The 14430-nt window shown below is 32.9% G+C and overlaps 1 protein-coding gene across 1 annotated transcript in view; it reads right to left on the bottom strand.

Moving 5' to 3' along the window:
• Positions 1-14430, bottom strand: part of CSMD3 (CUB and Sushi multiple domains 3) — a 1005898-nt gene that overhangs the window by 35381 nt on the left and 956087 nt on the right. Inside the window, exons 59-61 of the mRNA XM_039853604.1 lie at positions 13500-13676; positions 2994-3173; positions 1243-1416 (exon numbers count right to left, since the gene is read on the bottom strand). Of these exons, the coding sequence (XP_039709538.1) occupies positions 1243-1416; positions 2994-3173; positions 13500-13676 (531 nt within the window). The remainder of the gene's footprint in view (positions 1-1242; positions 1417-2993; positions 3174-13499; positions 13677-14430) is intronic.

Here is a 14430-nt window from a genome sequence, read left to right as displayed (position 1 = left end):
ATAAATGAACCTGTGCTCCCTGCTCTATAACATTGGTAGAGTACATCATTCATATAATAAAGATAAGTAAAATGTAACACTTGTAAGGAGAAAACAGAAGAGGTGAAAGAAGACCATTAAGGAGAAAAAATAAAGCATAAAAGGGTAGTATTATAGGTCAAGATATTAAATTTTAAAATGGTGATCAAAGACAACAATACTGAGAAGAAGGATTTTGAATAAAAAGCCAAAAGAGTAAAAGGAATTTCTAGGCAAAGTAAATAATGATTACAAAAAGCCCTGATACCAAAGCATGGCTGAATGTTCAAGGAAAAGTAAAGAAGCTTGTATGCCCAGAGTAGAGTGGATGGGGGTTGGGTGGGTGAGTGGGTGGTTGGGGGGAACAGCAGGATATGAGATCAGGGGGAAGTAAGAAAAGGGTTCTATGAGCCTGCAGGCAATTTGGCTTCTGCTCTGAATAAGATGAGAAGACTGTAGGATTCTGAGCAGTTTAGTCAGTTAGCTTTGCCTAACTTCAAGGCTTTGGGGACAGGCAGAGTGCTCATCTACCCCATGCTGAGAAGGAAAAAACGCTAGGAACAAGATAGCATTAAACATCTCTGAATGAGCACTGCCCACGTTATGTGTTATAATAATTTGTGTAAAATAGAAATTTGACTTTCGTTGTCTTTTGTAATCTTCCAAATTAATCTTGAAGTGATATTTGCTGGGATATGTAGTATACAGTAACCCCTATAAAAATAATCTCATCTCTATGCTTACCTTGATAATTTTAAATGTATAATCACAAACATTATCATAGCAAATACCATCATAAAAACTTGATTAGAATGAACATGTAGAAGTGACATGAATTTATCACAGAAAGAGATTTGGAGTTAAGTTAGAGCATTCAGCTGAGATAAACTGTACCTAAACAAAAATAATTTTCTGGCAGATTAATATCAGAGTTGTCTCTTTTTGAGGAATAATTTTGAAAATTAAGAAAAGTTTGCAAACAAAGCAGTTTAGTCTAAACTTTAGAATTAGAGTAGAAAAAACATAATGATTGGATTACATGAAAAGTAGCTTCATTGGTAAACTGATTTTTCACTGAACTTTGATTACACATTGGAAGGTGTTGAACAATCTCATATTTATACTAACAAAATTTGAAAACTTTAACAGTTTTAGTCTCAGTAAATAGCTCTAAGAGAGTGAAAATGGCAAAAATATAATTTTAAGTATGGAAATTATACTTACGTAAGCACTGTGGTACTTCCCCACTCCAGGTACCATTCCCTACACAGGTCAAAACAGCAGGAAAGGATAGTTCATAGCCTGGAGAACAGATGTAGCTAATACTAAAGCCCCAGTCGAAATTTGTTCCTTCCAACCTTCCATTAGAGATCTGGGGAGGAGTTGGGCAGGTAACAGCTGCAATTACATTAAAAACGATTAGACACAGCTGTTGAAATACCCAGGGTTTAAAAAAAAAATAAGTATCATTAAGAGAAGCATATGTGCTAATTTAACCTTTTGGAGGACAACATGGTATGACAAGTTTTATTCTCCTGGTAGTACTCCTGAAACATCCCTAGAATTAATTCCTCTAGAATGCAACTATTCCTTGGCAACATAATGGCTACTGGTTGTCAGAGATTCTCTTACAAAACAAGCTCCCTGACATCTAAAGGAAGGCAAACAGATGGTGATCTTCCGTCCAATATACTGTAACAAATAAATTATTGGTTTTATATTATTTTCCAATGACCTTTAGACATACTGAAGAGCTGGGCTGTTTAACTATACATAGTATGTCAACACTGTAGCAAGCAATTTGGTAGTAATTCTGTGACATTTTTGAAAGCCCAAATCACGTATCTCATTAAAAGTGCCAAATTGGTTCTATTAACCACTTAGATTCATATGTTAAAACTTATTTTAGAACTTTTAAATGTATCATTAAAATTTTAAACATTCATTTTAAAAATTGTTTTTAATTGTCCTCAAGCAGAGATAGGTTGGATAAGATGAAAGAGAAGGGGGCGGGGGGAAGGGTACCAACTGCCAAATTTAAAAATGAGGAATGATTATAGCTTGATGACTAGCAACATATATGAATAATTTCTGGAGTTGTAAAACATTGACATTATCAGGATCAATTAATTATGTATAAAATAAGTTCTAAAATACAAAATGTCTTCATATATTTTCACATACTATTTATAGCAATCTGATTCAGAAACTGTGAAATCAAGAAGAAAAACCACACATTAGAATTATTCTTTTTGTTAATTATTATGTCAGGGAGATAATAAACTGTCACTTTATACATGCTTGGAGAGACACCTGAATTAGAAATCTCAATTATTAAAAATCAATAATATTATAGAACAATATAGATTACCTGACATTGCATCTACAATATTCCACATGTAATCAAAAACATTAGCAAAAAATATGAAAATATTTCCAATGAAACACAAATAGCCTAAGGTAGCAGAATACATGTCTATATTGACTAACAGATTAATTCTAGATTGCATTATTTAAATATACAGTTTCTCCTTTTCTTTAAGAAAAATGACAGTTTTATAATTCAGGCTTACTGTTCTCAAACTATTGAAAGGTTTTCTCCCCATCCTTTAATTACTTGACCCAAGTAGATCATCAAATTAAGGTCCTAATTCATTAAGGTTATATTCTTTTTTAAATATTCATCAATTGATATAAATGATGATGGTAACTTACATATCAGAGTACTTGATATATTTGTTTTGGTTGCATTAAAGGTCACTATCATTATTCACAGTAAGATATAACGTTTTTGTTGACATAATTTTAAATGCTAATATTGTTATATATATATGGTTTAAAAATTTTAAAAAATGAAGAAATCATTTTTCAGTATCAAAAAAGTGAAACAATACATAAATTTACTTTAAATTTGCATATTAAAAAAAGATATACGTTGTGGTTATCACTTATCGATATTGAAGAAATCATTATACCTCTACAAGCTGGCATTACTCCACTCCATGTGCCATTAGTTGTACAAGTCCTGATTCTGGAACCATTCAATTCCATTGTATAGCCTGGCTGGCACATGTAGGAAACATTTTGTCCAACCACGTAATCATCTCCATATCTCAGTCCGTTGGCTGGTATACCTGGGTCTCCACAACTGATTACTATCAGTATTGGATTAGAAGAGCAGATGGTTAATGTGGCATATATTTAATAGAGAAGAGCAGTAAGCATATGGCATACTTAATATAAGTAGTAGGAACAATTAGTTATCATGTTCATTTTTAATCATAAAACATAAGCATATTTAAACCACATACTAGCAATTCCTGATGGTAATCACATATGCTTTTTGCAAATTCTATACATATCATTCAGAAATTGTCATTTTGACTCTGAAAAGGCTAGGATAATATTCTATTATGTTGTAGGAAATTCTGAGGCAGTTACATCTTTTAACGTGTACTATATGATCATGGAGAAGCCATCCTATACAATCAAGATTTCTAACATAGTATTTAAAATCTGTGTTCTGATATATGGCTACTGAAATCTCAAATTTATCTGATTTGTTGGTCTGAGAGCATATTTTCTGCATGGTGATACTCAACTCAATATTATAATAGTTTTTAAAATAATGCTAGGTGAAAAAAAATTTTATTGAACAACTGAAAGAATGAATAAATAACAAAATATGAATTTATCACATATAGGATGGGATACATAATTTGTGGGGCCTAATGAAAATTAAAAATGCCACAGCTAGAGATAGAGACATGAATTTGCCATTTTCACGTACTTATTGCCAACACAAGTGAGAGAACAACCCTGAAAAAAAGCACAACCTCCATTGTGGAATGAGTTTGCTTTCTGGACTGGGTGTGAGTTAAAGGCCTCCATCAAGGCCTCAGTCAATTGACAGCTTAATATGCCTTGGTGTTGCCAGCCCAGGACAGAGACAGCTGCTGCCCTTCTCTGTACCAGGATTTGACTTGCCCAAGTCTGACTTGCCCCATGCTTTCACCCAGGCCCCCAAATTGGGGTGGACACAAAAGTGTTATGTGAGCCTTCCTCTGCTGATGACACACTGGACCAGCTGAGCAGAGGGGCATCAGTGGCTCCAAAGCAGGGGTGAAAATGAGGGGGCCAGACGGGGTACCAGGTGGTTGAGAGCAAAAGACCTATCACACATCCTAGCAAGAAAGAAGTCAGGGAGGCAGACTGAGCATGAGCAAAGGCTCTAAATCCTCAGTACATGTTCCACTGTCCCAGTGGACTTCAACTACTAAAGATAAATTCACGGATAAAAAATTACTGAGAATTTTGAGACAGCAATCATAGAGCATTGAACCTCAAGCATAGGATCCTTAGAGCATGAGACTCTATCAACTGCAGTGATCCACAAAGATGGCTCTGATTACATATCTTACTTATGATGCCACCCAAAAACTTTTAAAAAGACTTGGTATAGCATAGCAAATAAAAATAATTCTAAATATGACATTTAAGAATAAAGTATAAAACAGAGATTACATTTAAATCACAAAAGCACTTGTTCTTCTGAGGCATGTGATTTAAGCATGATTTGGGAATGAACTGGCTAAAAGCTTTCCGGCAGCTAAGAGAAAAAAAAGAAAAATAGAAAAAACAAAAGGTTACACTTTTTCTTTCCTAGAGGTAAAAAAATGTGTCCTATTTGCCTTTAAGTATCTTTTTTTGCCTTTTGAAATTTTTGGTTCATAAAAAGGGTAAATCATTTTACCAGATAAATCTAGGTTATACTCTCTCATTTTTATTTTTAATTAATTATTCCTAGAATTTTGGAGGTCTAGGGTTAAAGACTAAAAATAGATTAAGGATGCAAGCCCTTAATAATGCTTTAGCTATATCGTATTTATTAACTTACAATTAAAAGTTATGGATGTCAAGATTTCTTTCATATTATTCTTATCTGTTGAGTCTAAGAAATTTTAAGGCCATGAATATTGGCAATTAAAGAACAATATTCACAGCACTCTACGGGCTAATTCTTGGAGTGCTGGGAACAGTGTGTTTCTATCAGACTCCTAATAAGAGTTTTGCATATAGGATGATTTTTGTTTTTTTAATTATTGAGGAGGAAAATATTTTTTAAATTATATAACTGAATTGGATAGGAAATCAAATCCTGCTTATTTACAAGAGTGTCATTTTCTTTGTAGTTTCAAAATTTATAAAGCTTTCAATTTATATTGTTTAACTTTCCCATGTTATTTTATATTTTTAACCTAGATTCCAATTAAGAAGAAGAAAATTAGGGAGAACACCCACAAATCGCTATTTTGTCAGCAGGACTTTACAGATTGAATTAGAATCCTGGCAAGAAAGAAGAGCTGATCCGGTAGAAAGACACATGAGCTGAGATGCAGCCACCAAGAGAGGACAGAGAGTTTATTTTACAGAGCCACCAAGAAAGAGTTCTGCTGATCACCCCAGCATTATGAATGCCTGACAACAACAGCTTCAGAAAAGTTTGTTTAGTGGCTTCCTCACGAAGAAAAGGCCAGTCAAAGAGGCAGTTTCCAATAGCAACGGTCTTTGTAAACAGCACCTGCTCCACGAGTCAATGCATTCACCACCAGCTTGTTTTTAACAACAAAAAGAGGCTTTAGGTCTTTTCTGGTAAAACCTTAGAATAGTAGCTCTTTAGGGCATTACGTTAAAATTCAGAGACATCAGTGCATGAAAATAGGGTGTTGTGGCTTACTGCAAGAAAATCTTTACTAAGGACACCAAAATCTCTAAGGACACAGTATTTGTGTACACACATAGGCGCACATGTGTGCACATGCGCACACATGCAACCAACTCCATGAAGACAGATATTTTGTCTCTTGTATATACTGTTGTATTCTCAGAGTCTTGTCTAGTGCATAACTTATCATAAGATATGAAATAAATGTTTGTTTAAAGAATAAATCAGTGAGTGAGTACATAAGGAATGATTAAACAGTTCAAATTCACAAAAACACATATATTGTTTTAAAGGTTTGAATTTGTTTTTGTGAAAGGTTTTTTTATGAGCTTCTATTATATAACTGACGTCCAATTGGCATAATTTATCACAAATCTAAGAAGATAACCTCTATTATAAAAATAAAACATAACTGGTAATTCTAGTCTATCTCACTTCAAAACTTTCTCATTTAACTTCTTTAATGACCATTATAAATATACATTTTAAAGCAAAATAGGATTGCACTGCCCACACTTTTATAACAATTCATTTTTTACTCAATATTTAATGGATATTTTTTCATGTTAATACACATAGATCCATGTGCTATTTTAAATGCCATAATATCCTCTTACATGAATATACATGCAACATAATTCATGAAACCAAACCTCTGTGGACTGATTGAATCTGAGGGTCCCTATGACTTTGATTAAACTTAGTTTTAAATCTTAGCTCCAGAAATTTTCTCTCTGTCTCTCTCTCTGAATGTATGTATGTATGTATGTATGTATGTATGTATGTATTTACACACACACACACACACACACACACACACACCCACCCCTCAGAGACCTAGCCTTTCCCCTAGATAATCAGCAACACCCAAGGGTAGCAGAAGACAGTAGCTGGGACCTGACTAATGGTCACATCGTCCAGACCTCTGGCAAGCTAAAGATAACATGTTGGCTTAAGTTATGTTTTAGTCCTAAGCTCTGAGGTGGAACGACCCTCTGACTACTTTCCCATGAGACCAGAGAGAGAAACATCTGAATAGACTTCAGAACTGTCCTCCAGACCTAAAGAAATGATTTATTACCCTTATCTCACCTCTGACCAACCAGCTCCTTACATTGGCTAATTCAATATTTAACATTTTTTCTTTCTCTACTGCAAACTCCTGTTCATGCATTTCTTTGGGCCATTGCATGCAGGCAGATGGACTCAAGGAAAAAACATTGGGATTCTGGTAATATGACGTTTGAGCTATCCCACTGTTTTTCTATGAGAGACAATGCAGCAATGGGCATGTTTGCTCAGGCATCATTACACATGTGCTTTACCAGGTTTCGAGCCCAGAATAAAATTACAGTAAGGTGGTTAAACCATTTCTCTGATAATGCTTCTGAGTTTATGTGATCTCTTGATTTGAACATTAGTTTTCTTTTTAGATGTCAGTAAGGTAGATTTTTTCAACCTTAACCTTGGCATTATTGACATTTGGAACCAATTAATTCTTGATTGTGTGGGGCTGCTTTATGCATTGAAGGTGTTTAGCATTGACCTCTGCCCATTAGATATTGATAGCACACTGTACTCACCTGCTCTGTGACAGCCCATATACCCCCAGATACTATCAAATTTCCGATGGGAAGCAAAACCGTCCCTGTTTGAGAACCACTGCAATGAGGGACAGCTCTCTTTCCTTGAAGAGATTTAGATAGATGACTTTTTAGCTTCACTTGTCCCAGTTTCATGCTGGGATATCCCCCAGCTTTCTCTTGTGTGAGACTAGCCCCATCACCTTGACAAAAACAAAACCAACCAACCAACAACAAAAAAAAGACTTGGAGAATTCTTGGGCTGGTAACAAAGATCCAGTGAGGACCACTTCGGTTCTGGTTATTTGGAACAAATGCCTTGAATTTAACACTGGATCTGATTAAGTACACTGTCCCTGGTCCAAATGACAAGACCTGCCAGATGCAGAGCATCGATCATTTTGGAAGAAGTCCTGGTATATTAAAAAAGAAAATCCAAGAAACAAATGACATATTTCTTTTTAGACCCAAAGGCCAGTCCTTACTCCATTTGACAAGCTCTGTCTTGGTGCAGATTGTACCTTCTTCCCAAAACACTACGTGCACTATGTGCTTCAGGTACCAGCAGGGATTCTGCCTGTTAGACATCAAAAGGAAAAGATCCTGTACTGTTTATATCTTGAGGAGTTTTTGTGTTGACAAAAAAACAAACAACAACCCTGTATTTTTGAAGGAATTTTTTTTTACCTGTGTTTAGCTTTTAAATCTTTCAGTGTGAATATCACAGAAGAGAACTTCACCAAATTTTATAATTATAATACTGTTATGAGCTTCTTGGTATTATGGCACATATCTTTTCCCTCCAGCTTGGTTTAGTTCCATGGATATTTCTTAACATTTATAATTCCTCTGCCAAAGTATGTATGATGTTTGGATACATGACCTTGATCTTATGATATGTGCTTTTACCCACCCATGAGAAATGTTATTTTGGGGAAGCTTCACATTCCAGCACTGGTAACAGGTTTGCTAAGGACTTGTCTAGAGCTGCAGAAAGAGGGGTCTAGAGAAGAGGGATGAGTTCCTGTTTGTGAGATGTAATTTTAGAGCAAGATTAATTAAATGGGTAATTTCTCAACTCATTTATAATCTAAACCTGGTTGAATATTAGCAGGTAGAATTTATGTGAGGAAAATGTTACCATTTTACCAACATTTCTACTATGCCTAGATATGAAGAGAGAGAGGGGAATTACCATTATTATTAAATAATGTTTATTCCAAAAATGTTCTCTAAAATTATTAAAAAGGACAAGGCCAATCACTGATGATACGTCTACACATGTGATTAGACTGGAGTTTTTAAAAAAAAACCTGAAAAACAGTCTCTGTGTGTGTGTTGCTTCTGAGCAATCAAGCAAATTAAGTTTATTTTCAAATCACCCTGATGAGAAATTCTTAAAGGGCAAAAATGCGTGGAATACCAAAGCTCATTCACTGGCCTATAAAATATTAGAGAAAAGAGACCTTACTTATTGAACTCTTTATTCTCAGTTCCTACCACAGTACCCAGAGAGAATAGGTTTGTGTAAATGATTTTTTATTAACTGGATCCATAAGGAGTCCTATCTCATTATATATCAACAGTTCTCTATTTTAACTGTAATTTTAGATTACAAAATATATTTTAACAATATAAGTTAAAAAAATAAAGTTATATTCTAAAAATTGGATCACTTCTCTGATTTTCACTATGCAGGAAGAACTAATTGCCTAAGAATAACTAGCTCCCTAAAAAAACTTAAAGTGACCAAAATTTTAGTTAAAAAAAGTAGAAAAAAAATTCTAAATAAAATTCAATTCCTTATATTTTACTTTCATCATTGTAAATGGGTAACTTATTCAACTATATTTCAAGAATTTTATTAATTTCTTCAAGGATCTCTATTCTTTCATATTCAAATTATCCTATATTGGAACATCTATCATATCATCAATCTTGTTGATTTTCTCTCTCAACTGCTATTATCCTAATTCTAGCAGATTCCTTTTGTTAATGATTATGTGATTCAACAATAACCTAGTTAATTTCCTTTGATTTCTCATGTTAAAATATTTTATCTCTTGCAAGATTTACAGATTTATTATTGACTTGCATATCTGCACTGTATGTTTGGACATTTATCTTGAGTCAAACAACGAAATTATTGAAAGTTATATAGAAGATGTAATTTCAAGCAGAAAGACTTGTTAAGCAAAAACAAATTTTACAAGTGGCCATCTCAATAGGAAATGATAAAGTTTTGCAGAACTCAAATTGTTAAATGCAGAGAAATTAGAAAATTTAAAGAGGAATTGACTATAAATTAACAAAACATTTTCATATGCATAATAAGCAATGCCCTATATTTTTATCATGTCAGGTATACTTGATCATTTAGTAAAGATAGGAAATAAAGCAAGAAAACCAAAAGGAAGAAAAACACAAAAGGAGAGAATGAATGAACATCGCTTCTTGAGTCATATAGACTTAGGTTTAAAATCTTAGATCCGACATATATTAGCTGGGAAAGAAAGTTCTGTTTTCCCTGTAAGATACCATTTCTTCAAATGTGAAATAAGATAGTAGTATATACTTCATAGATTCATTAATAGAAATAAGTGAGAGAATTTATGGAAAATACTTAGCATAGATCCTAACAAACTGTAAACACTATATGATGCGTTGTTCTTTATGAGTAAACTTGGTTACAGTTGCAATGAAATGAAACAAAAGAAAATTTTGTTTTGTTTAGTTATATTTTCCAAAATTTGCTAACAGTGCTTTGGTTTGGAAATTTAGTTCAGGTACTTAACATTTTTTCATAAATAATTTAATGCATTTCAATTCATATTCAAGTCTTTGCATATAAACACCAGAAAAAAATAATGTGCACAAAAGGCATTTATATTAAATCAAAATTGATTAAAAAAACTTTTATTTGAATTTAACTTTTCTAGTATGTACAGAAAATAATTAAATTGAATGATAAATTCCATCCATTTATGTGCTAGAATTAACCTTTTAGTAGTGAGCTCTGCTAATAGTAAGTCAATTAAACAATTTGGTGCCTCAGTTTCCTTATCTACATATGTGAATCTAGAGCACGATCTCTTCCAGCTCCCAAATGACACAATTCTATCAATCATATTTTTAAATTAACTTCCACTGCAAATTAATGAGAAGAAATCTGAAAAACTAGTTCTAATTCAATTTGATCACCACATATAAGCATTATCAGTATGTTAGATTCTTTAATTACAGAAGTTTAGTCTATTTTAATTGCAACCAAAATCTCTCTCTATGTTCTCTTTTGGGGGACATTTTTTATTTGCTTTTGCTTTGGGTTGCTCCTAGAGTGTTAGCACTTTTTCATATATGAAGTCAACTGTTACAAAATCTCAGTTTTTAGATTAATAGCAATTCATCATTTAAAAGCTAATGCTTAAAACACCTTACTCAACACAATATCTCTTCTTGAAGATATGACATTTTTTAAAAAAGGCTTTCTTTCTTTATATTTTTAATATGCTATTTGTAACCAATCTGTCTTGAGTGATTTTCAACTTGATTTAAAATTCCTTAGGAAAAATTAAGATGACCCAATTTAAAAAATGTAATTTTCATTCTCAGGAATTGGGATATGTTTATTGTTTATCTTTACTAAAATTGGAAAATATCTTAAATGAAATAGATTATCCATGATTAAATAAAAATCATTATTCACATTATGAAAAAAGATGGATTACTCAGCAGTTTTTTTACTCTGACTATACTCACTGTCAATCTTTTCCATAACTATATATTAAAAGCATATTATCAACTAGAAAATATGTGCAATGTTATCTGTAAAATTACAAGCCTTCTCTGCAAGTACTTTAAAATGGAGTGGGATGATAAGTCATGTATACTAACGGCTAAAGTAAAATTTATAGGAGAGATCTGAGGCAGTCAACAACTGTCTACTGAGATACTCTTCTGTGTTAGATGCTGTGTTCCACCCTACAAGGTTGATGAGGTAAATGGATCTGGTTCCTACTGCCCCATGGAGTTTATAGTTTACCAGTAGGTAATTGCTATAAACGAGTTATACAGTATAGAGCAATCACTTTTAAGTAAAAGGTCTATGAGAAAGTAGTGTTCTGAGAAGGCTTTTGCCACATGTGTATCATGTGAACTGATACTTAAAAGGTACCTGGTAATAGTTTTAAGGCTCAGACGGGGCAGAATAGTATGGAAACAGTAAAGCCTATTTGTTAATTGTTAGATTGTTCGGTCTTGCAAAATTGAGACATTTTCAAAGTAAGTAGGATAGCTTCTTTCTTTTAAGGAGAAATAGTGAAGACTTTACTCTCCATTTGAAACAACAAAAAAAAAAAAAAGAAAGAAAAAGGACATAATATGAAAACAAAACAAAACAACAAAATAAAAAACAGAAACAGGTTTCCAAAGGCAAGAATGCACAGTGATCCTTGAGTGACAGGAAACAAATGAGACAAGTCCTTTGACTACCCAATCTTACTTGTTTAAGATCATTTCCAGGCTGCAGCACAGGGAAGAGGACCCTGTGTAGAGCCCAGACCATTCCCTGCATTGAAAAGATGGATCTAAGTGTCAGGAGAGAGCAAAGTGGACAGAGTCTGTGAGAGACATTACGGAGAGGATGTGCACAGAAAGAGACCTCTGGAGATCTAGGGAGAGAATTCTTTGAGTATTCAGCAGAATACTGGTCAGTCTGTTAGGAAACTACCTAAGGTGAGGTAGAGAATTACCAAAAGATGAGACGTAACAGTATTTAGTGCTGACACAGTGCCAGAGATATTACTTGTTACCAACTGCAATCAACAACTGGAAAATGTTTTGCTATCATGGATTTGGCTACTATGCTCCATTCAGTACTTATTTCAATAGCCTCCTAGCCATAGTTTGCTTCACCTTTGAAGAGATGCCATATACACAGGGTATTTCAATAGCCATGTTATTACACACAATTCTGCAAGAAGATATTAACTACAATCAATTTTCTCCAGAATCACAGATATGACATGATATTACTCTGATGGCATCCTCCTTTCAGTAGATTCATTTGAACCATTCATTCAGGAAATATAAATACTAACAAAGGTTTTAAAGAAAAAAAAAGAGGGGACAGATCATTGCCCCACACATAGTATAAGGCCTGTCTTCTCAGTTAAAGTTTTGGGAATTATTAGGTCAGCCAAGGGCTGCTCCACCACTGACATTGTCAAGAGCAAATATTGGCTTTAGCACCACACTTTAAAATAAATCCAACACTTTTTTGGGTCTTGGAAGCAACATGTTCCTCATTTACAAATTTAACTTACGCTAATTTATGTCGTTATTCACAAACTGGCCTACTTTTATTAAGGTTCCCTATAGCCAAAGTATCTGTAACCTGTCAAATTTGTAATACACAAGGCACTCCCATTAGTTTCTCTATAGTCTCTTACTATAAAGGCTTAGTAACCTCTCATGTCTTCTACAGTATCAGAACACATTCTAAATAGCTCTTTAAAATAAAAATTCATGATTTACATGATGCCACTAAAGTTCTTTTAATAAATATAAACAACCATAATTTTCCAATGGATGTACTGTTCTTGGTTAAATAAATTCTATTTTATTTCATACATAAGAATTAATTTATATATAGAATTTAAAATAAATTTTTAAAAATTTCTTCAAGTGATTAATTTCATTATAATACAGAATCATTAAAATGCAATTTTTTTTTAACTTATCAAGAGGGCAAATCAGCTACTAGGACTTCCTACAAATAGTGTAAGAACCCATTAATAATCATTATGTTTTTTTAAAAACCAAACCAGTTATTGATATGTGTTAGATGGGCAAAATAAAATTATATTCTTTGTTATTAATCTTGATTATAGCTGATAATTCACCTCTATTCTTAAAATACTGTTAAATTACTTTTAATAGCACTAATTTCTGTGACCCTTCTTTCATCGCCAATGTAGTACCATGGTAAGCCAACTTATTCTTAAAGTCACTAGTATAAATGCTAACCACACATTACTATCATCTTTTAATCTGAAAGACAATACGGATATTCAAAACCTTGCGTGGTTTGATTAATTACAAAACAGACACATACATATCCAAATACTTTTCACATAACTAGTGAAGTTTAAAAATATTGAGAAGAAACTTACTTGTACAGTTAGGCAAAGTTCCAGACCACGTTCCATTGGCTGTGCACTGTCTAACTGAAGGGCCAGAGAGGATATACCCCTCCATGCAGGAATAAATTATTGAACTTGAAAATGTTGTGCCATCAATCCGAAAGACTTTTCCATTGGCTGTTGTTCCTGGGTTACCACATTGTACAGCTATAAAACAAAATAGTTAAGAGGATATATAAAAAGAGTGTAATTAGAAACCCTCTCACAAAAAGTTAATGACTGAATGTTTGTTTCGAATTATCCAAAGGACCTATAAAATCCTCTAAAATAAATGTTAAATTATCTTTTATAAGTGCTTGAAATTCAAAATAAATTTATATTGATTTTATTAGCTTAATTACTGGGATGCAAATCGTATAAGTTATTTTTTTAAAAGACTTTGTTAGTAGCTTCAGTAAAAACTTTATAAAGTAATTACTCAAGAATATTGCCTTTGGATACAAAAAAAAATAATCTTTCAAGGAAGGATTATGAGAGTTTCACCTCCAAAGCAACTAATGTAAAATGGGAAGATACGTAAGAATGAGATGCAAGAGATTTATTGTAATTATACTTGTAAGAGAATAGATATAAAATACACAATTTAAATATTTTAGACACCCATTTATATTTTTATTTATATAAGTATATAACTGATTTGCATGACACCTTTATAATCTCTCAGGGCATACAAAAAATAAATAGTAAAAACAAAGTAAGTTCTAGAAATGGGTTTCATGAAGTTTTCAACATATCTTAAACAGGAGTCACAAACACAATGCCTTATATAATTAACTATTCTGTATTATGTTTTACTATTTGCCATCAATGCCATAGTGAATTATAAAAGTATCTTAAAAGCAAGCCCATGTCAAATGTAATACTTAATTTTGTTGTAATATAAGAAGGCATTTTAATACTT

Source organism: Pteropus medius, unplaced genomic scaffold (genome assembly GCF_902729225.1).
Source record: "Pteropus medius unplaced genomic scaffold, Ma_sr-lr_union100, whole genome shotgun sequence".
NCBI classification, from domain to species: Eukaryota; Metazoa; Chordata; class Mammalia; order Chiroptera; family Pteropodidae; genus Pteropus; species Pteropus medius.
This window is presented reverse-complemented; position numbering and strand designations above follow the sequence as displayed.